The sequence below is a fragment of the Lithobates pipiens genome, unplaced genomic scaffold (genome assembly GCF_037356315.1).
Source record: "Lithobates pipiens isolate NorthernLeopardFrog02 unplaced genomic scaffold, aLitPip1_a1.2 Scaffold_18, whole genome shotgun sequence".
Lineage (NCBI taxonomy): Eukaryota > Metazoa > Chordata > Amphibia > Anura > Ranidae > Lithobates > Lithobates pipiens.
The window spans coordinates 308,813,523-308,835,618 of record NW_027507758.1 but is presented as its reverse complement, the minus strand read 5'-3'; the positions used below and the strand labels follow the sequence as shown (position 1 = coordinate 308,835,618).

Here is a 22,096-nt window from a genome sequence, read left to right as displayed (position 1 = left end):
CCCCATTTTGAAAAGCAAACACAGCAAGGTATTTTCTGAAAGACAAAGTGAGTCTTTTGACAAAGTCTTTCCACAACTTTTTGGAAAATGCAGGAAAAAAAATAGAAATATCTTATTGACAAAAATGCATTTACAACACACGGCATACACAAAACACAAGGAAAATACCCAAAAGGAGAATCTTCAGGTATTCTAGGGGCAAAAAATTATGCTTTTTTTTTTTTTTTTAAACCCACAAAAGTTGTCAATTTAATAAGATGATTCTCACACAGAGGATGGGCATACTTAGAATTACACCCCAAAACACATTTTACTCCTCCCAGGTATGGGGATACCACACGTGAGATTTTTTCCCAGTATTTGTACTAATAATATACCAGATATTGTATGTCGTATATCACACCACTTGTATTAAAACCAATGCACTGTAATGGGGTGCCTAAATTGGTCAGGGTATATAAAAGCTTAGTTTAGCGTTGCCTATAGCAGGTCCGAGTTCCTACAAGTCAAGTAAACCTAGCCTACTGGTACAGGCTGTGGCCAGAAAGGCCATGTTCAGTTGCCAGGAAGCCGAAAGAAGGAGGAACAAGAGCTCTTGTAGTTCCAGAAGTGCTGTTATCCACAGGGGATACAGCCATGATGGCTATGTAAGCCATCATTTCTGACAGTTGTCAGCTCCATTCAGTCATTAAGAACTACTGTGATAGTTTGATAGCTGTGGCCAATCACCATTGTACAGAGCTGCTATGATTGGCCCTGGAGCATTTGATCCAAGATCACAGTAGTTCAATGGCATCATGAATGACAGCCATTGTTTACTACTGGACATGTGATCGCTGTGAATAGTCACAGCAATCACATGGTACTATGGTAAAGTGGCTCCGTACACAGATTGGTGATCCACTGTGTCCAGTAGACACAGTGGTCACAGATCAGGGTGCGCACAAGTTCTGTGGTGATGTATGTATACGTCCTCCCAGAACAATGCTTGTCCTGTCATTATATATATACACACACACACACACACACACACACACACACACACACACACACACACACACACACACACACACACACACACACATATATATATATATATATATATATATATATATATATATATATATATACATACACACACACACACACACACACACACACACACACACACACACACACACACACATTATATATATATATATATATATATATAGTGGCTGGGTGGGAAGCAGTTAAATACTAGGTTCATGATAAATTAAAGCTCTTCCAGTTTACCACACAGTTTGAAAAACTGCAGATGGCCAGGAAACTTACAGATGGAATTTTTCTTCAGCTATGCTTTACAACGGATTGGCAGCCTTACCATTCACAAATCATGTAATGTGTTAGTTTACCTTCTCAGAAAATAAATAAATAAATAAATGAAGGTGAACACTGTACACCTTTACCACCACCCCAATCTCTGCTGTACTTACCTCCATGGGTGATGAGATGGCAGTGGCCATGCACTAGTACAACAGTCTAGGGATTTCAAATCCCCACTCTTCCATCAGTGCTTCCAGGTAGGATTACAGTGATGCTCTCTGCCAGTGCTGACCAATCAGCATTGCTCCGATTCTGACCAGGGGGGAGGCTGTACAGTGTTAGTTCATCTTCCCATTTTTTCTGAAAGGTGAACTTAGACTGTACACTGCCGACAACAGACATTTAGGAGCAGTTGGGCATTTTTTTAAACTGCTCTTGAACTCTCCTCTGTGTTATCTTATCAGTACATGTACACACATTCATTTATAGTCAGTTGCATTTAGAGGCATTTCAAATGCAGCTACCCACATTTTCAAAAAGAAAAAACATTTTATTTTATTACGTTTGAGCCTGGAAAATGCTTAAAAAAAAAAAAAAAAAAGACACACACACCAAAAAACTCAATTATCACTGTATGCAAGCTTGATATACCATTGATATTCCCCTCATCAGCCAATTATTCTGTACAATACACAACTTGCATTACTTGATGCTGAAGTTGAATAGGAATTTCACTAACCCATCAACAATTGAGAATCTGCAAACTAGACTGGGTCTGACCTTTTCCAAGAGAACGTCAGAAAGTGGCAATTGACATGCGTGTAAAATGAAAAAAAGTGTGTTTCTGTGTAATTACGCAGCTGAACATATTAGAAAAGTATCCTGTGGACATGCGTTGAGCCATCAATGGATGTGTCCAGTAGCGACAAACTCTGGTCCTCTCACGCAATTTTCTACATCTTTGGAGCCTCAGCAAAAGCAACATCAGGAGCATTTCCTCACACATGCTCATCATGGGATCCATATTAACAAACCAACCAAAAATAAACAGCTAGTTACAAACCACACTGCTTTCTCAGCTGCTGATGTTTTTTGTGCTTTCTAATCGTTTGGGAGTCGTCTGAGGTTATCTTTAGTAAACGCTCCTGAACACAGACGTGGCTTGTAAACGCTGCTAAACACACGTTTTTAAACATGTATTAATAGCTGTGGTGTTCCAGCATTCAGGAGAGGTTGAGAAATGTCCCGTGTACATGAAGCCTAACTCTGTAAATGCATATTAGACCCCTTTCACACTGAGGGCGTTTTGCAGGCGCTATAGCGTTAATAGCACCTACAATCCGCCAAGCTGCTCCATTGTCTCCAGTGTGAAAGCCCAAGGGCTTTCCCACTGGAGCGGTCCACTGGCAGGGTGTCAGGAAAAGTCCTGCCAGCAGCTTCTTTAGAGCGGTATGTTTACCGCTCCTGCACATTGAAATCAATGGGGCAGCGTGGCTATACTGCCAGCAAAATGCCGCTATTGCAGGCGGTTTTAACCCTTTCTTGGCCGCTAGCGGCGGGGGGTTAAAGTGGCGTTTTATCGCCAACGCTATGGGCGGCACAGTGTGAAAGGGGTCTAAAGGCCCTTTCACACATGCCGTCCGTTTTTCATCCGTCCGTTGACGGATGAAAAAAAACGGACATCAATGCATTTCTATGGAAAAAAACTGACTTAAATGGATGATTATCCATTTACATCCGTCAATATGCATTTTTGAAACTGATCAAATGTCAATTTTTCTTTAGTTAGAAAAACGGATCAGACGAAAAACTGATGTAAACTGACAAATGGACAGTTTTTCATCTGTTTTTGCATTAACATTTACTTTGTTATATAAACAAACATGTTTTTATAAAAGGACACTAAATATAGTTTGAAAAGCAGCACTGTCCATTATTTAAGAAATCAATTGCAACTAAGCCATAGTTACAACAGTATTGCACCTTTACCAGAGGGGAAAAAAAATAAAATAAAATAAAAATCGTTGTCTTCCTGGGACAGAAGATGGCTCTGCAGCAGCATCCACTTGATCCCATCTTGGCAAAAGCAGAACACTATATGCAGAACATAATGGTTTAGAAAATAATGCTTGGTTTACACTGCAAGCAAATGAAATATCCATTATATAGAAGCCTCTGCAGCCTTAGGCATGTCCTGTTCTTTTTCAAAGTCTATATCTGAGGTCTGTTCTTGGCGCACAGTCTTCAATGCATGAACTGCATAGTTAATGCTTGTGTCATCAAACCACCTCCAGGATCCCATGAAGGGGTTGTACAGCATTCCCCTTAGTGTATCTACCACAAAACCATCTGTAAATTAGGAAGTAAAAAGATATTTTATTCAGTAAACTGCGGGTAAGAACATATTTACAGCATATGAATGCCTTTGAGATCAACTCTGTCATTACATTCAGACCACATTTAAGCAAATGTCACACAAATCCAGATCAAAGAAAGTTACATTCATAATACTCACTTGATTCAAGTAGTCTTTCAAGCTCTTCAGGTGGGATGAACTTGTCCCAATCATGAGTACCTTCTGGAACAAGGGACATGACCTTTTCTGCTAGCACTATGCCAAGAACATAGGATATCTTGGTTTTATTTATGGTTGTGATAAACAGTGAACCACCTGGCTTCCAAATAAAAAAAATAAAATCAGATATACATTTGTAACTGATTATTGGCCTTATTAATAATAAATATTAAGTAACAAAATCTTTAACATACATTTGGACGAAAGTGTTTGGACAGTTCTGGTACTCAAACCCTCCCCTTCCTCTCCAAAAAGACACAGACCACCACACCAATTGTGCCAAATTATAATAGACAATAAGGTAATGCATGCACAAATCAAAAGTGAGGAGGTTAAAAATTCCAATTAGGAGTCTTGGGGACCCAGTCTTACTTGAACCATAGCAGAATAGAAGGTGGTTATTAAAAATACACAATAGAAGAATAGTAGGCAAATGTCTATATTTCATATAATGTATTGACAGTTTAGCTATAATTCTTCTCTATAATATAGTAAAAAAATCATGTCCTTGTTACGATACAGTGAAAAACTGATCATCATTTGGCCTCCCTTAAAAGGCAACAGTCCTTATGAAAAGGTGAAAAGATTGTAATATAAAAATGAATACTAAAAACATAATTTTTTTATGTCCTACCTTAAGTACATGAAAACAGCTTTGGATGAAGGCCTCAATATTATTTACATGTTCCACAACTTCTGAAGCCACAACCGCATCAAAAGATTCGAAATCCTGCTCCGCAACCTCTTCCAGTGTGCAAGGCTTGTATTGGATAAGCTTGTCTAAGGCAGGGTCAGCTGACTTATGAAGTATTGCTGTTCTAATATTATCTTCCAAAGGGTCAATTCCTGTAACTGCAGCACCTAGTCTTCCAAGTGGCTACAATATAAATAATATGTGGGAGAACCAGAATACTAATTAACCACCCCCCAAAAAAAAAAAAAAAAAAAAAATGAGCCGCAACATTTGCGTTCTTTTGCAATGATACACAGCAGTTAGGATTTACTGTTAAATCTGCCAAACAGGTCCTTCCTATTAAAGACAATACATTCTTTATGTAGCCATTATAGCAAACAGTCGTTGAACAAAGAGGCAAGTGATTGTAGAGACACAGGCCTATCTTTAAAGTGATTGCAAACGATCACCTTGTAAAAGCATTGCAAATCATTTGTGTATAGGTATATAAACAATTAAAAAAAAAAAAAAACACATTATAAAACATACTTTTTCCTATAAGTGATCACATTCCCTCTGTTAGCTGCATAAGAGCTGGGGGGGGGGGGGGGGGGGGGGGGCAGCAATACACATAACTTCTCAGTGAAAGGCTGTTGGAGGAGAGAACTGACCATGGTGTGTTCTCCTGCTTAGAGTGGTCGGTTTTTTTTAATAGGAAAGAAGAGGGACTGGCATTAACACCAGGGAATTCATGTGTCCATTCCCACACATTACATAGCATTTAGCAAATGAGGATACCCATGCAGATAGTTTTTTTTATTTTTTATTTTTTTATGGTTACCTCAGATAAAAGTCCTCCACCACAGCCAACATCAAGGATTTTTATGCCAGACAGAGGGCACCCAACATCATGATAGCTTTTGCTCATAAGAACATCTCTAGAAGATAAGATTAGACAATAGTGTAACAAAGAACTGACCCACATGTACTAAAGATAAATGCTGAAACTTTTACTCTTCCTAACAAAACACTATGCAAGAAACATTTCCTAAAGCTGGACTCTGGGCAAATTTGTTTTCACAAACAGTGGAGCTTGGCCTATATTGGGTCAAGATTAGGAGAGTTTAGCCTGATATTAGGGTTTGTATTGTGTTGTGTTTTGCTATCCATCGAGAGGTTCACGCGGTTACTGATCTGATTTATGCATAAGGCATAATTTAACCCACTGAGGTCAACGATTTTTCACAACTGACACCAACAATGTATATACCATACCTGGCAGATGCCCTAGAAAGCTGGAAATCACTGAAGATCACTACTCCAGTAATCTCTGCTTGCTTCCATGTGCCCCTGGCAAGCTGCTGGTCTGAAGCATTCCAAACATAGGAGGGCAGCCACTTGGCATGGACTCCATTCAGAGAATGCAAAGCAATAAAATACAAAAGTGCTCTCTGAAGTTACAAGGTGGAGAGGCAGGTCAGCGACATTGTGCTCTGCACCTCATGTAAATCAGAACACTTTTCCATTTTCAAAATGAATGCAAGCATTCTCTAAAATAGCGCCCATGCCAAATGGCTGGCTTTCTATGCTCAGAATGCATCAGAATGGCCGCTTGCCAAGGGACATGGAAGCTAGCGGAGATCGCTGGAGTAGTGGTGTCTACTTGAGTGATTTACAGCCTCCCAGGGCATCGGCCGGTTATGGTATATACATAGTGGCTGCCCCCCTATATTCAGGAGGGCAGCCGCTCATCATGGGACCCAGAAGCAAGTGGATATCACTGGTGTAGTAGGGTCTACTTCAGGGATTTCCAGCATGCAAGGGGATCAGCCAGGTATAATGTAGCCATGTATTAAATATCCATAATTGGAACTCACCTTTAAAGGACAGGGAACTGCTCCTTTATTGGTAAACAGGTTTTGAGGATCTCTGTGTTAGAAGTACCACTTAACTGACAACCTGCGTGTTTTTTTTTTGCTTTTTTTTAATCCATCCCAACAACATTTACGTCAACATCTGGAGTACAAGAACCCTTTGAAATAGTCTTTAGGGTTTAGTAAACCCACTGTAATGTGATGCAAATAATCATGTATTATATACCTTACAAAGGGTACACGAATATCATTCATGGCATGGAGAGCTTTGTATATTCCTTCTTCATCCCACCATTTTGCTGACCAAGCCTGAAATTTCTTCAGCTCAGTAGGATCCACTGTATGAGAAGTGAAGTATGCCCGTCTTACTTGGTGCCTATCAGAGGAGGGAAAAAAAAAAAAAAAAAAAAAAAAAAACAACCCCACACACTTTAAAATGTAGACACAGATGCCGCCAAAGCTTTGAGGCTGTACAGCCTAATTAAATGCAGTGAATCATAGGAAGAACACAAATTAATGCTGCAAAATGAATCAAATGAATAATAATAATAATAATAATGTTATTTGTCACTTTTAACCCAATACAGTTGGAATAGATTTTGTACAAGTAAATACTCTGGGGAGAATTCACCATGTGCTTATACTCTAAGAATAGGGCATGAAAGGAGGTGAGTTGTTAACATGGGGACGTGATATCAAAGACAGAAAGAAAGAAATAAAACATAAAAATAAAGAAAAAGGGGAAGAAAGAATAGAGGCTCTAAACCACCCCCACTAAAAAGTATGTGTTGTTGCAATCTGAATCCCCACTGAAAAGATTTACTGTCCTTACAAGGAAAGTGAGGCAATCTCCCTAATGGAGACAGACTGCAAAAAATCCTGACAGGGGTCTCTATGCCTTTAACAACTAAAATTGGGCTTTGCAATATTTATATACAGTGTATATATTTAACAAAAAATAAAAAAATAAAAAAAACACCACACACACATTCTACAAGCACCAAACCCAAAGCTTACAGTCTTGTTCTGGCTGCTGTGCTGCCATATCTGCTTTCTTGGTTACCAAAGGACAACTTCTGAAGAGTAGGTATTAAACTGACAACTGTTGTCAAAAAAAGAAAAAAATGATAGCAATGTGAATATAGAAAAGGAACATCTATTCTACATACTACTAAATATACAAATATGTCATGACAGACATGCAAGGAGGCAAGAACCATGCATTTGTAAAGCCAAACTGAAATGCTTCTATTATTTATAGTTAATGTAGACAGGCTGCATATATATTTTATTTTAATAAATGCCAGGGTTGAAATACCCTGAGACACAAGAGCAAAAATATTTATATCAATTCTAATTTTCCTGACCCGTATACCTTTCCTATATACTAAAAACTAGCAGATCATAACTGCAGCCAGACAAAATGTATTTGCAGAACATAGACGGTAAATCCCACATTCGTGTTATTGCAACTTTACTTACAGGTCTATTCAAAAGCCCATGTCAGCATTTTGTAGAAGGAAGAGCATTAAAGGGCAACTTCACTTTCACAGGGAAAAAATAAAGTGTATACAATTGCTGCACAAGTCACAGTGTAATTGAATGTTATTACAAATGACCTTTCCTTTTCAATCTGCAGCGTTATCATTTTCTGTAAAATGCAATATGGCTACCTGGAGGTGTTCTTTACAAAACACCACCTGAAAATGTAATTTCCTGCTTGTGTGATTGGTTTACTGATTCTCCCAGAACTCTGCACTGAGATACAAGTCAGATATTGAGCATCCCCTGCAACAAAAATTAAATTTTTTGGCGAGATGCTCTCAAAAAGAAATCAAGCCTAAAACAGATGCAGACAATTTCTTCATTAGAACCCTGCAGGTGCAGCAGTTGATTGATAATTCTAAAACCACTCCCATACAGATGCACACAAACAAACCGCCATTTCGTCAGAACAAAAAAAAAAAAAAAAAAAGGTAAGAATCTGCCACAAAGTTTGTTAAAATCCTTGTAATGTACATAGATCACCCAGATGGGGAATGTTTTTATATAGTAAAAAAAAAAAAAAAAAAAAAAACACAAACAGAGGTGATCAAATATTGCCAAAAGAAAGCTCCATTTGTGTGAAAAAAATTATATACATTTGTGTACAGCATGACTGCGCAATTGTCACTAAAAATAGCGCAGTGCCACATAGCAAAAACATTTATTGTAATGAGGAGGGTAACATTTTCCGTAGCTGAAATGGTTAAAGCTGATCTCCATATTTTAGTGAAGTTTAAACAGTTCATTCAGACCAAGTTGGTGCAAGTAAACTATTTACTTCACTAAGACGTGCAGCGGCTCTCAGAGCTGTATGGACTGTAGGTAGCCTCGGCTACCTACAGTACACAGCGTTGTGTTCTAGCAGTGGGATGGGAACTTCCCTTCCCTTCCCTCCCCACCGCCTGTAATATAAAGGTGGACTGTGAAAGCCATTAGAGGGAGCTTTGTAGTGTCTGAATGCATACAAAGCTTCCTCCGATTGGCTGAACCATCTGTTTTATTTTTTTTTGTTTTTTTATTATTTGAAGAACACTACCAAAAATAAAATTGTTGATAATTAGTATCAATTATAGGCCCAGGGTGTCAAATACACTAGGTACACCAAATTATATATTCATTCAGGGCTCATTCACACTAGAACACAGTGCGGGAAAGTTTTGTGCACGTTTCCCCACATCGCATTCAAAACATACTAGGTGTGCAATCTGCTGCGGGTGTCAATGTATTCAGTGTAAAGACATCCCATACGCAGATCACAAATGCAGTGCATTAGCGTGCACTGGATCATATGGCACCACAGTACCATGCGATTTGGTGTGTTTTTGAAATGTAGTGCATGCACTGCTTTTTGTGCTATCTGGTGTAAGGCCTGATTCACACTTATGCATTTTTAGTGCTTTTTGCACTTTTCAGATTTGCACTACAGAACGTGTTCCATAGGAAACCATGGTAAATGAACTGTAGTGCAAAGCTGCAAAATGCAAAAAGCACTAAAAATGCATTGGTGTGAATCCAGCCTAATTTCAGCCCATTCAACTAAATAGGTTGGAAAAAAATAAAATAAACTTAGGCTAGGTTCAGTGCTGAAAACCTGAGTTCTGTGCATAATTCCTGAACTGCTTTCAGAACGCACTGCAGTTGCAATCTGCAGCGAGTGTCAGTGTTCTTCACAACCCAAACACAAGTCGCAAACAGTGTGTCTGCCTGCACCAGATTACATGGTACAAAAAGTACTATGCCATTCTGTTGCATTGAGTTTCCAAAAGTGATACATCCACTACTTTTGATGCACTGGAGTGTGATCTGAAATCGCACCGCACTGACACTAAAGTCACACTAATCATGACACTAAAATTGTGCTGCTTCAACTGATGTAGCACTATTCTAAAGTAGCATTTCAGTGCTACTTCAGGTGTGACTTGGGAAGACAGATGTCTATGCAAGTCGCACCTGAACTTACAAACTTTGACCGCTTTTGACATAAAAATCCTGGTGAAGGTACTGGCCCTAAGACTTAACCTCCCTGGCGGTATGATTATTTCAGATTTTAGGTGCTGAAAGCGTTACAATTATTTTGCATGGAAATTTGGCGTTTTATATTGTAGGCCTGTAATTCTTAGGAATAACTCACTTAAACCTGTTCTAACCAGAGTCTAGTAGACATTCCGGGTGTGATAACGTTTACAATATAATAAATAACTATAAATAATGATAACAAATAATAATAAAAATTATTCAATAATGTAATCAAACCCCAAAACACTGAAATTTGCTCATTTGCAGAATTGTCGATGTCATTAGATTTAGTGTTTGATGACGAATTTCCCCACAAATCGCTATCGCTCAATTCTGCAAGTGATTATAATTTATTATCGCTGTTTTCTAGTTGGCCTAAAATCACTTTTAAAATATATAAAGGTGCATACAAACTAGTGCTAAAGATACAATTAACTAATTGGTTGCACGTGGCGCTGTTACCTGTGTGCCTTTCAGTCAACACTCCCTAATCTTCTAAAAAATCCTATCCCACATCATACAAAATGTGATAATTAGTAAACACTTCAGTAAATACCCAAATTTACAATTAGATTAAGTGTACAGTGACATAAATGAGCAAACGTGAGTATAGTCCATCCACCGAATACAAAAAAAATCTAGAATATAAAAAAATTATATATAAAGATAAAACAAAAAAAAAAATATATAATATCCAAATAATAAAGAGTCTTTTTATAGAGGCGTGAACAAATCTCCAGTGTTTAAATCTCCTTATACACGTGACTCCTTCACCACACCATCCGTGCTTAATGGCACCCCTTCGTGAAAAAACTCACCAAATGCTAAGCCTTACACTCTCGTGTGAGGCAAAAGGGCTTGCAACAGATCTCTCAAGATGTAATTCAGATATCAGCACATCCGATTTTATCTTCTCCAATTGCGTACTTCAATGTGTATATATAAATACCTCAAAGAAAAATCACAGAGGGAGACCCCAATAGTGTAATACTGCAAACACTCTTTAATGTAAAAAAATCGCACTCTTTATGCACTCACATGAACTTAAAAGGGTAAAATCACTTCAAAAGGATAAAGAAACTTGCTTCACAAATCCACTCCACAACAGCATTCTGAATACGTCGGGGCATTGGTGGTCACAGCGGACTTATTAGATACGGTACTGGATCGCTAAATCTCACCCCTCCTCGTGCGTCCCGCCTGGTCCCACACAGCAGGTCCGTTCGAAAAAGGCGCCTTCAGATCAGATGATTCAGTCCACTTAGTCCTGTACCTCCTTCCCAGCTCCGTGTATGTCAGCTCAATGTTCACCAGATAGCCACGCCCCCGACATGTTTCGTCATATCAGACTTATTCATGGGATTGGCTATCTGGTCTAGCAACCCACCTTATATTCCCCCATCGTCCAATCAGCTCATCTCACTATCAGTCTCACATCCATATTGCTGGGATGTGTCCTGTCGTACATATTAAGCGCCGAAGCCAGAAATATGATTCGCGCATGCTCAAATCACAGTATTCGATATCCCCCTTTTTCGAAAACTGGTGATCGAAATATTCGATCCGCCAATACGCTACGGTCTCCGGTGCGTGTATCAAAGTATACTAGGTACACTTATGTATGTCTGTATCTGTAGACAGACTGGTTCATCTACTGTGTGAGGACACATTGATTAAGCAGAGTGTACTGGGTACAGGGTATTATTTAGAAAGATACCGCCTCATAGATGGAGAGATACTATAGATGGGGACTGACACCACCATAGGTATTGTGATTGGTTTCGCACTTTATTGGGTTCCAGAAGACGGTGACACGGATTCCTACACTTGAATATTGTGGAGACGGGGACATGCGGTTTCGATCTCGGCGCACGCGCGACCTGGTGTGACGCAGCCTGTGTGGATACCTGAGCGGAATTTACCGAATGTCGAATATTACAACTATGGTCGAATGTTTCGACGTACCTAGTATACTTTGATACACGCACCGGAGACCGTAGCGTATTGGCGGATCGAATATTTCGATCACCAGTTTTCGAAAAAGGGGGATATCGAATACTGTGATTTGAGCATGCGCGAATCATATTTCTGGCTTCGGCGCTTAATATGTACGACAGGACACATCCCAGCAATATGGATGTGAGACTGATAGTGAGATGAGCTGATTGGACGATGGGGGAATATAAGGTGGGTTGCTAGACCAGATAGCCAATCCCATGAATAAGTCTGATATGACGAAACATGTCGGGGGCGTGGCTATCTGGTGAACATTGAGCTGACATACACGGAGCTGGGAAGGAGGTACAGGACTAAGTGGACTGAATCATCTGATCTGAAGGCGCCTTTTTCGAACGGACCTGCTGTGTGGGACCAGGCGGGACGCACGAGGAGGGGTGAGATTTAGCGATCCAGTACCGTATCTAATAAGTCCGCTGTGACCACCAATGCCCCGACGTATTCAGAATGCTGTTGTGGAGTGGATTTGTGAAGCAAGTTTCTTTATCCTTTTGAAGTGATTTTACCCTTTTAAGTTCATGTGAGTGCATAAAGAGTGCGATTTTTTACATTAAAGAGTGTTTGCAGTATTACACTATTGGGGTCTCCCTCTGTGATTTTTCTTTGAGGTATTTATATATACACATTGAAGTACGCAATTGGAGAAGATAAAATCGGATGTGCTGATATCTGAATTACATCTTGAGAGATCTGTTGCAAGCCCTTTTGCCTCACACGAGAGTGTAAGGCTTAGCATTTGGTGAGTTTTTTCACGAAGGGGGGCCATTAAGCACGGATGGTGTGGTGAAGGAGTCACGTGTATAAGGAGATTTAAACACTGGAGATTTGTTCACGCCTCTATAAAAAGACTCTTTATTATTTGGATATTATATATATTTTTTTTTTGTTTTATCTTTATATATAATTTTTTTATATTCTAGATTTTTTTTTGTATTCGGTGGATGGACTATACTCACGTTTGCTCATTTATGTCACTGTACACTTAATCTAATTGTAAATTTGGGTATTTACTGAAGTGTTTACTAATTATCACATTTTGTATGATGTGGGATAGGATTTTTTAGAAGATTAGGGAGTGTTGACTGAAAGGCACACAGGTAACAGCGCCACGTGCAACCAATTAGTTAATTGTATCTTTAGCACTAGTTTGTATGCACCTTTATATATTTTGACAGTTTGTAACAAGTGGCAGCTAAGGTGTAGAATTCGTGTCATTTAAGCGCTGTGGTGATACACTAGGTAAAGGGTTCGGTGTGTGTGTATCTTTAATAATTTCTAAAATCACTTTTGACATAAAGGGACACTTTTTGGTTGCTATGGACAATCTCCAAATTCCAGGCAGAAAAAAAAAAAACAGTATTTATAATATAAAACTACATGCAGGTCACTGGACAGACCACTAGGGACAAAGGGGATGTGTATTTTTTTTTTAATACAGTACTGTAATCTTACATATTACAGTATACTGTATGTTCTGTGTTTTTACTTTTTTGAATTTGGCACCGATCTCTGCTCCCGTGCGTCGTAACGTTGCAGGGAACGGAGCTCAGTGGCACTCGGACACTGTGTGAATCGAGCGGAGGAGCTCGCATACACAGCGGGGGGACATCGCTGGATCCAGGGGACAAGGTAAGTAACTCTCCCTGTATCCTACAATGCAATCCCGAGTCTGGCTCGTGGTGCTGAAATCCCAACCCGAGCCAAACTCTGGATCACCACCAGGCAGGTTAATAAGTTAATCTCCTCCATTATACACCCGGACCAATGCGGCTTTAGGGCCAGTTCACACCAGACGCAGTTCCGTGCACTTTTCTGCATTAAAAATGCATGCGCAGTGCTTTCCATGTATTCAAATGACTCTAGTTCACACCATGCAGTCAGTTTCTGGTGCATAAAGTGACTGTATTGGTGCAGAAAAAAAAAATAGAACTGCATCTGGTGTGAACTGGCCATTATACCGGAAAGATCCACAGCCATCAATCTACACTGATTGTTTCTTAATATACAGTCCCGGGCAGATAATTTGGGTGATAGGGCGCTGCTGTCGCTAGATGCCCACAAGGCATTCGAGAGCATCGAGTGGCAATACCTCCAGACGACTCCAACCAAGTTTGGGCCTGTATTCCTTTCCTGGGTACAACTGCTCTATAGCTTTCCCTCAGCGGTAATCAGAGAAGCAGGTCGTGTGCCTGCTCCTTTCTCACTACATACGTTTTTTCCCCCCACAAATAGAGCTATTGGTGGCATTTGATCACCTCTGTGGTTTTTATTTTTTGTGCTAGAAACAAAAAAAGAGCCACAATTTTGAAAAAAAAAAGCAATATTTTTTACGTTTTGCAATAATAAATATTCACAAAAAAATATATATTAAAAAATGTATCCTCAGTCTAGGCCGATATGTATACTATGTGCCAAAACTAAAAAGACACAATTATTTCCCCCCTCAATTTTTTTTCAAAAGAGTTATAAACCTTTTTAGGCAAAAAAAAAATAAAAAAAATAAACACACCACACACACACACACACACTCTATAGCCCATAAAGGATATTACCCTTCCCTTCCCATAGCCAAAACAGGAAGTGAGAGGAAATCCCTCCATAGCTGTCGCCAGAACTAGCGTCCCCTGTAGTGTCACAGTTTGCTGCCTATCACAGGATGGTGCGGAAGTGACGTTGTTGCGTACTGCGCATGCGCGATGCGTTCCAAACGCTCGCGCCGTGCGTTCCAACATAGTTTCGGCAATACAGTTCAGCGAAACCATCACATAATGTTACGGAAGTGTTCGTTACAACACTAATACTTCCCTTGTTACCTAGTAGGTTTTGCATTGCTGGGACTTGTAGTGCCTATCCTGAGCTACATGCTTCAATGTTCAGTGTCCTCATCCCTATCCCCATGCTTCAATGTTCAGTGTCCTCATCCCTATCCCCATGCTTCAATGTTCAGTGTCCTCATCCCTATCCCCGAGCTTCAATGTTCAGTGTCCTCATCCCTATCCCCGAGCTTCAATGTTCAGTGTCCTCATCCTTATCCCCGAGCTTCAATGTTCAGTGTCCTCATCCCTATCCCCCTGCTTCAATGTTCAGTGTCCTCATCCTTATCCCCGAGCTTCAATGTTCAGTGTCCTCATCCCTATCCCCCTGCTTCAATGTTCAGTGTCCTCATCCCTATCCCCGAGCTTCAATGTTCAGTGTCCATCCTTATCCCTGTGCTTCAATGTTCAGTGTCCTCATCCCTATCCGCAAGCTTCAATGTTCAGTGTCCTCATCCTTATCCCCATGCTTCGATGTTCAGTGTCCTCATCGAAGCAGGGGGATAAGGATGAGGACACTGAACATTGAAGCTCGCGGATAGGGATGAGGACACTGAACATTGAAGCAGGGGGATAGGGATGAGGACACTGAACATTGAAGCTCGGGGATAAGGATGAGGACCCTGAACATTGAAGCAGGGGGATAAGGATGAGGACACTGAACATTGAAGCTCGCGGATAGGGATGAGGACACTGAACATTGAAGCAGGGGGATAGGGATGAGGACACTGAACATTGAAGCTCAGGGATAAGGATGAGGACACTGAACATTGAAGCACAGGGATAAGGATGAGGACACTGAACATTTAAAGCTTGCGGATAGGGATGAGGACACTGAACATTGAAGCACAGGGATAAGGATGAGGACACTGAACATTGAAGCTTGCGGATAGGGATGAGGACACTGAACATTGAAGCATGGGGATAGGGATGAGGACACTGAACATTGAAGCACAGGGATAAGGATGAGGACACTGAACATTGAAGCTCGCGGATAGGGATGAGGACACTGAACATTGAAGCACGGGGATAAGGATGAGGACACTGAACATTGAAGCTCGCGGATAGGGATGAGGACACTGAACATTGAAGCACGGGGATAAGGATGGACACTGAACATTGAAGCTCGGGGATAAGGATGAGGACACTGAACATTGAAGCACGGGGATAAGGATGGACACTGAACATTGAAGCATGGGGATAGGGATGAGGACACTGAACATTGAAGCATGTAGCTCAGGATAGGCACTACAAGTCCCAGCAATGCAAAACCTACTAGGTAACAAGGGAAGTATTAGTGTTGTAACGAACGGCCCAGTGTTTGTGTTGTGTGTAACTTCACTTCCGTAACATTATGTGATGGTTTCGCTGAACTATATTGCCGAAACTATGTTGGAACGCACGGCGCAAGTGTTTGGAACGCATCGCGCATGCGCAGTACGCAACAACGTGGCCGTGTTTGTGTTGTGTGTAACATCACTTCCGTAACATTATGTGATGGTTTCGCTGAACTGTATTGCCGATGTAGTGTCACAGTTTGATGCCTATCACAGGATGGTGCGGAAGTGACGTTGTTGCGTACTGCGCATGCGCGATGCGCTCCAAACGCTCGCGCCGTGCGTTCCAACATAGTTTCGGCAATACAGTTCAGCGAAACCATCACATAATGTTACGGAAGTGAAGTTACACACAACACAAACACTGGGCCGTTCGTTACAACACTAATACTTCCCTTGTTACCTAGTAGGTTTTGCATTGCTGGGACTTGTAGTGCCTATCCTGAGCTACATGCTTCAATGTTCAGTGTCCTCATCCCTATCCCCATGCTTCAATGTTCAGTGTCCATCCTTATCCCCGTGCTTCAATGTTCAGTGTCCTCATCCTTATCCCCGAGCTTCAATGTTCAGTGTCCATCCTTATCCCCGTGCTTCAATGTTCAGTGTCCTCATCCCTATCCGCGAGCTTCAATGTTCAGTGTCCTCATCCTTATCCCTGTGCTTCAATGTTCAGTGTCCTCATCCCTATCCCCATGCTTCAATGTTCAGTGTCCTCATCCCTATCCGCGAGCTTCAATGTTCAGTGTCCTCATCCTTATCCCTGTGCTTCAATGTTCAGTGTCCTCATCCCTATCCCCATGCTTCAATGTTCAGTGTCCTCATCCCTATCCGCGAGCTTCAATGTTCAGTGTCCTCATCCTTATCCCTGTGCTTCAATGTTCAGTGTCCTCATCCCTATCCCCATGCTTCAATGTTCAGTGTCCTCATCCCTATCCGCGAGCTTCAATGTTCAGTGTCCTCATCCTTATCCCTGTGCTTCAATGTTCAGTGTCCTCATCCCTATCCCCATGCTTCAATGTTCAGTGTCCTCATCCCGATCCGCAAGCTTCAATGTTCAGTGTCCTCATCCTTATCCCTGTGCTTCAATGTTCAGTGTCCTCATCCCTATCCGCAAGCTTTAAATGTTCAGTGTCCTCATCCTTATCCCTGTGCTTCAATGTTCAGTGTCCTCATCCTTATCCCTGAGCTTCAATGTTCAGTGTCCTCATCCCTATCCCCCTGCTTCAATGTTCAGTGTCCTCATCCCTATCCCCGAGCTTCAATGTTCAGTGTCCATCCTTATCCCTGTGCTTCAATGTTCAGTGTCCTCATCCCTATCCGCAAGCTTCAATGTTCAGTGTCCTCATCCTTATCCCCATGCTTCGATGTTCAGTGTCCTCATCAAAGCAGGGGGATAAGGATGAGGACACTGAACATTGAAGCTCGCGGATAGGGATGAGGACACTGAACATTGAAGCAGGGGGATAGGGATGAGGACACTGAACATTGAAGCTCGGGGATAAGGATGAGGACACTGAACATTGAAGCTCGCGGATAGGGATGAGGACACTGAACATTGAAGCTCGCGGATAGGGATGAGGACACTGAACATTGAAGCAGGGGGATAGGGATGAGGACACTGAACATTGAAGCTCGGGGATAAGGATGAGGACCCTGAACATTGAAGCAGGGGGATAAGGATGAGGACACTGAACATTGAAGCTCGCGGATAGGGATGAGGACACTGAACATTGAAGCAGGGGGATAGGGATGAGGACACTGAACATTGAAGCTCGGGGATAAGGATGAGGACCCTGAACATTGAAGCAGGGGGATAAGGATGAGGACACTGAACATTGAAGCTCGCGGATAGGGATGAGGACACTGAACATTGAAGCAGGGGGATAGGGATGAGGACCCTGAACATTGAAGCAGGGGGATAAGGATGAGGACACTGAACATTGAAGCAGGGGGATAGGGATGAGGACACTAAACATTGAAGCAGGGGGATAGGGATGAGGACACTGAACATTGAAGCACAGGGATAAGGATGAGGACACTGAACATTGAAGCTCGCGGATAGGGATGAGGACACTGAACATTGAAGCACGGGGATAAGGATGGACACTGAACATTGAAGCTCGGGGATAAGGATGAGGACACTGAACATTGAAGCACGGGGATAAGGATGGACACTGAACATTGAAGCATGGGGATAGGGATGAGGACACTGAACATTGAAGCATGTAGCTCAGGATAGGCACTACAAGTCCCAGCAATGCAAAACCTACTAGGTAACAAGGGAAGTATTAGTGTTGTAACGAACGGCCCAGTGTTTGTGTTGTGTGTAACTTCACTTCCGTAACATTATGTGATGGTTTCGCTGAACTATATTGCCGAAACTATGTTGGAACGCACGGCGCAAGTGTTTGGAACGCATCGCGCATGCGCAGTACGCAACAACGTGGCCGTGTTTGTGTTGTGTGTAACATCACTTCCGTAACATTATGTGATGGTTTCGCTGAACTGTATTGCCGAAACTATGTTGGAACGCACGGCGCGAGCGTTTGGAGCGCATCGCGCATGCGCAGTACGCAACAACGTCACTTCCGCACCATCCTGTGATAGGCATCAAACTGTGACACTACACCGAAACTATGTTGGAACGCATCGCGCATGCGCAGTACGCAACAACGTCACTTCCGCACCATCCTGTGATAGGCAGCAAACTGTGACACTACACCCCATTAGAAGATTTCCCCTCAAATCCTGTTCTGGAGACAACACAAAATGTGAGATTCTCTTTCACTCCAAGAACAGTAAGCAGGACAAACCGAGAGGTCAAATCTCCCCAATGGGGACACAGGCTGCAACAAAAACTGACAAGTGGTCTAATTCCTCTCCATGATGTTAGTTCTATTTTAAATAAACAGATTAAAGAGTCAGCTCCAACAGGTGGGATGGGAGAGGTGTGTGCACTGTGATTGGTTATAGAGAACACGTGTTCTGACACTGTCCAAGTTACTGGATCGAACTATCCGGTTATGAATGAAAAGTGCTGTGTAGCCCCGCCCCCCACACACATTCCATATTATGAATGCCTATAGACTTTAGGACACACACAGTGCCCCGTGCACGTACTGCACGCTGGGTGTCCTATGTGCAATGACTATGTGATATGAAGCAGCCGGAAGTGTCTCCTCTCTTGCTGCATTACCTGAGCGGCTCCCTATACAGCGCACACTTCTCACTGAGATCACCAGAGACCACATCGCTCTCCACTATACGCTGCTAACGCCAGGCTCGGCTTATAGGTGACAGCCACCGGAAATGTGCAACCATTACATTACGCCCCCCTCACATAGAGGAAACACCACCCCGGAAGTAAGACCAGGAGACGCCATGAGAGAGAAGGGCAGACTGTTACTTGTGTCTTCCCTGCTGACCTCCACCATAGGACTTGTTATGTATAAACGTGCTGAATAGACAGGCATTCTCACAACTGTCCTCACATACAAAGAATTCTCTCTTTCTACCTTAACTGCCTTTTTTTTTTTTTGGTCTGATATCAAACCTTTTATAAACATTCTAGAAATGATTAAAAACTTGAACACCAGGCATTTTCTGTCACCTTTTTGTTTCAACGTCAAAATCTGTACTTTTTACTAGAAAATGACCCCTAAACATTATATATATTTTTAAGGCAGAGGCCCTAGAAAATACTAAGAATTTGCGCAGCGTTTTTTCAAATGCAATGTTTGGGGAAAAAATACACTTTTTAAAAAGTTTAATGCAAAACAAAATACAATACATAACCTAATATAAAAAAAAATGTCACGCCGAGTGAATAGATACCAAATGTCATGCTTTAAAATTGCACACGCCCCTGCAACGGCAACAACTTTGCTATCCATAGGTGACGCTTTAACCACTTCAGCCCTGGACCATTTGGCTGGCAAAAGACCAGAGCGTTTTTTTGAAATTCAGCACTGCGTCACTTTAACTGACAATTGAGCGGTCGTGCGACGTGGCTCCCAAACAAAACTGACGTCCTTTTTTCTCACAAATAGAGCTTTCTTTTGGTGGTATTTGATCACCTCTGCAGTTTTAATTTTTTGGGCTATGAACAAAAAAAAGAGGGACAAGTTTGAAAAAAATACATTATTTTTTACTTTTTGCTATAATAAATATCACCAAAAAATATATAAAAACATTTTTTTCCTCAGTTTAGGCTGATATGTATTCTTCTACATATTTTTGGTAAAAAATATGTCGCAATAAGCATTTATTGATTGGTCTGCGCTAAAGTTATAGCATCTACAAAATAGGGAATAGTTTTATGGCATTTTTATTAATATTTTTTTTTTTTACTAGTAATGATGGCGATCAGCGTTTTTTATCGTGACTGCGACATTATGGCAAACACAGACAATTTTGACACATTTTTGGGACCATTCACTTTTATACAGTGATCAGTGCGATTAAAAATGTATTGATTACTGTGTAAATGTGACTAGCAGTGAAGGGGTTAACACTAGGTGGCGCTGTAGGGGCTAAGTGTGTCCTAGGGAGTGATTCTAACTGTAGAAGGGGCGTGGCTATGTGTGACACATCACTGAAGCGATTACAGGGAGCGGTGATCAGTGACACTGTCACTAGGCAGAACGATGCTTGTTTACATGAAAATCTCCCCGTTCTTCCTCTCCTTGAGATGATCGCGGTTATCCCCCGCCAACTCGCCCGATCCTACTCACAGAGCTCGTGGTAGGTGCGTGCGCCACCAGCAGCGCGCACGCGATGGCACGGCGGCAAATTCAGAGGGACGTACAGGTACACCCATTTGCGCAGCCGTGCCATTCAGTCGACATAAATATACATGCAGCGGTCAGCAAGCGGTTAAAAGCCTTTGCAGGTTACCACTTTATGTGGGTTTTTTACAAAAGGCAAATCCACTTTGCACTACAAGGGGGATGGGGCACTTTAAAAATAAAAAAAATTTTTTAACCACTTGCCGTCCGCCCTATTACAGATACACGGCGGCATAGTGGTTTCAAAATCCTGACCGGACGTCATATGACGTGATCAGGATTTTGGGGGCACGCATCGCGGCGATCGTTGTTGCGGGATGTCAGTCTGACACCCCGCAATTACGATCTCGGTAAAGAGTCTCTGACGGAGACTCTTTACCACGTGATCAGCCGTGTCCAATCACGGCTGATCACAGTGTAAATAGGAAAAGCCGGTGATCGGCTTTTCCTCACTCGCGTCTGTCAGACGTGAGTAGAGGATAGCCGATCGGCTGCACCTCTGACAGGGGGGGGGGTCTGTGCTGATCGATTATCAGCACAGCCCCCCGAGGATGCCCACATTGGACCGCCAGGGACACCACCAGACCACCAGGGATGCCCAGCACAAGGTAATCCTCCCTAGACCACCAGGGATGCCAGTCAGTGCCCACAATGGATGCCAATCAGTGCCAAACAATAATGCATGCCAGTGATGCCCATTTTGGGCACTGATTGGCATCCATTATTGGCACTGATTGGCATCCATTGTGGGCACTGACTGACCATTAGTACAGTATAATGTAATACAATGCCGCCTATCAGTGCCCACCTGTGCCGCCTATCAGTGCCCATCCGTGCCACCTATCAGTACCCATCCATGCCCATCTGTGCTGCCTATCTATGCCCATCTGTGCCGCCTATCCATGCCCATCTGTGCCGCCTATCCATGCCCATCCATGCTGCCCATCCATGCCAATCCGTGCCAGCTATCAGTGCCCATCCGTGTCGCCCATCAGTGCCACCAATCAGTGCCGCCTATCAGTGCCACATATCAGTGTCCATCAATGCCACCTCATCAGTGCCACCTCATTGGTGCCCATCAGTGCCACCTTATCAGTGCCCATCAGTGTAGCCCCATCAGTGAAGGAGAAAACTTATTTACAAAGTTTTGAAACT

General features: G+C 42.1%; 1 protein-coding gene across 1 annotated transcript; it reads right to left on the bottom strand.

Moving 5' to 3' along the window:
• Window positions 1–1,834: 1,834 nt before the first annotated feature.
• On the bottom strand, window positions 1,835–19,499 carry COQ3 (coenzyme Q3, methyltransferase). Its single transcript, XM_077487204.1, has 7 exons — window positions 19,351–19,499; window positions 7,445–7,529; window positions 6,654–6,803; window positions 5,395–5,491; window positions 4,515–4,757; window positions 3,821–3,980; window positions 1,835–3,654 (listed from the first exon to the last, which is right to left on the bottom strand). The coding sequence occupies exons 1-7, from the start codon at window positions 19,403–19,405 to the stop codon at window positions 3,467–3,469; spliced, it is 978 nt and encodes a 325-aa protein (XP_077343330.1). The 5' UTR covers window positions 19,406–19,499; the 3' UTR covers window positions 1,835–3,466.
• Window positions 19,500–22,096: the final 2,597 nt, after the last annotated feature.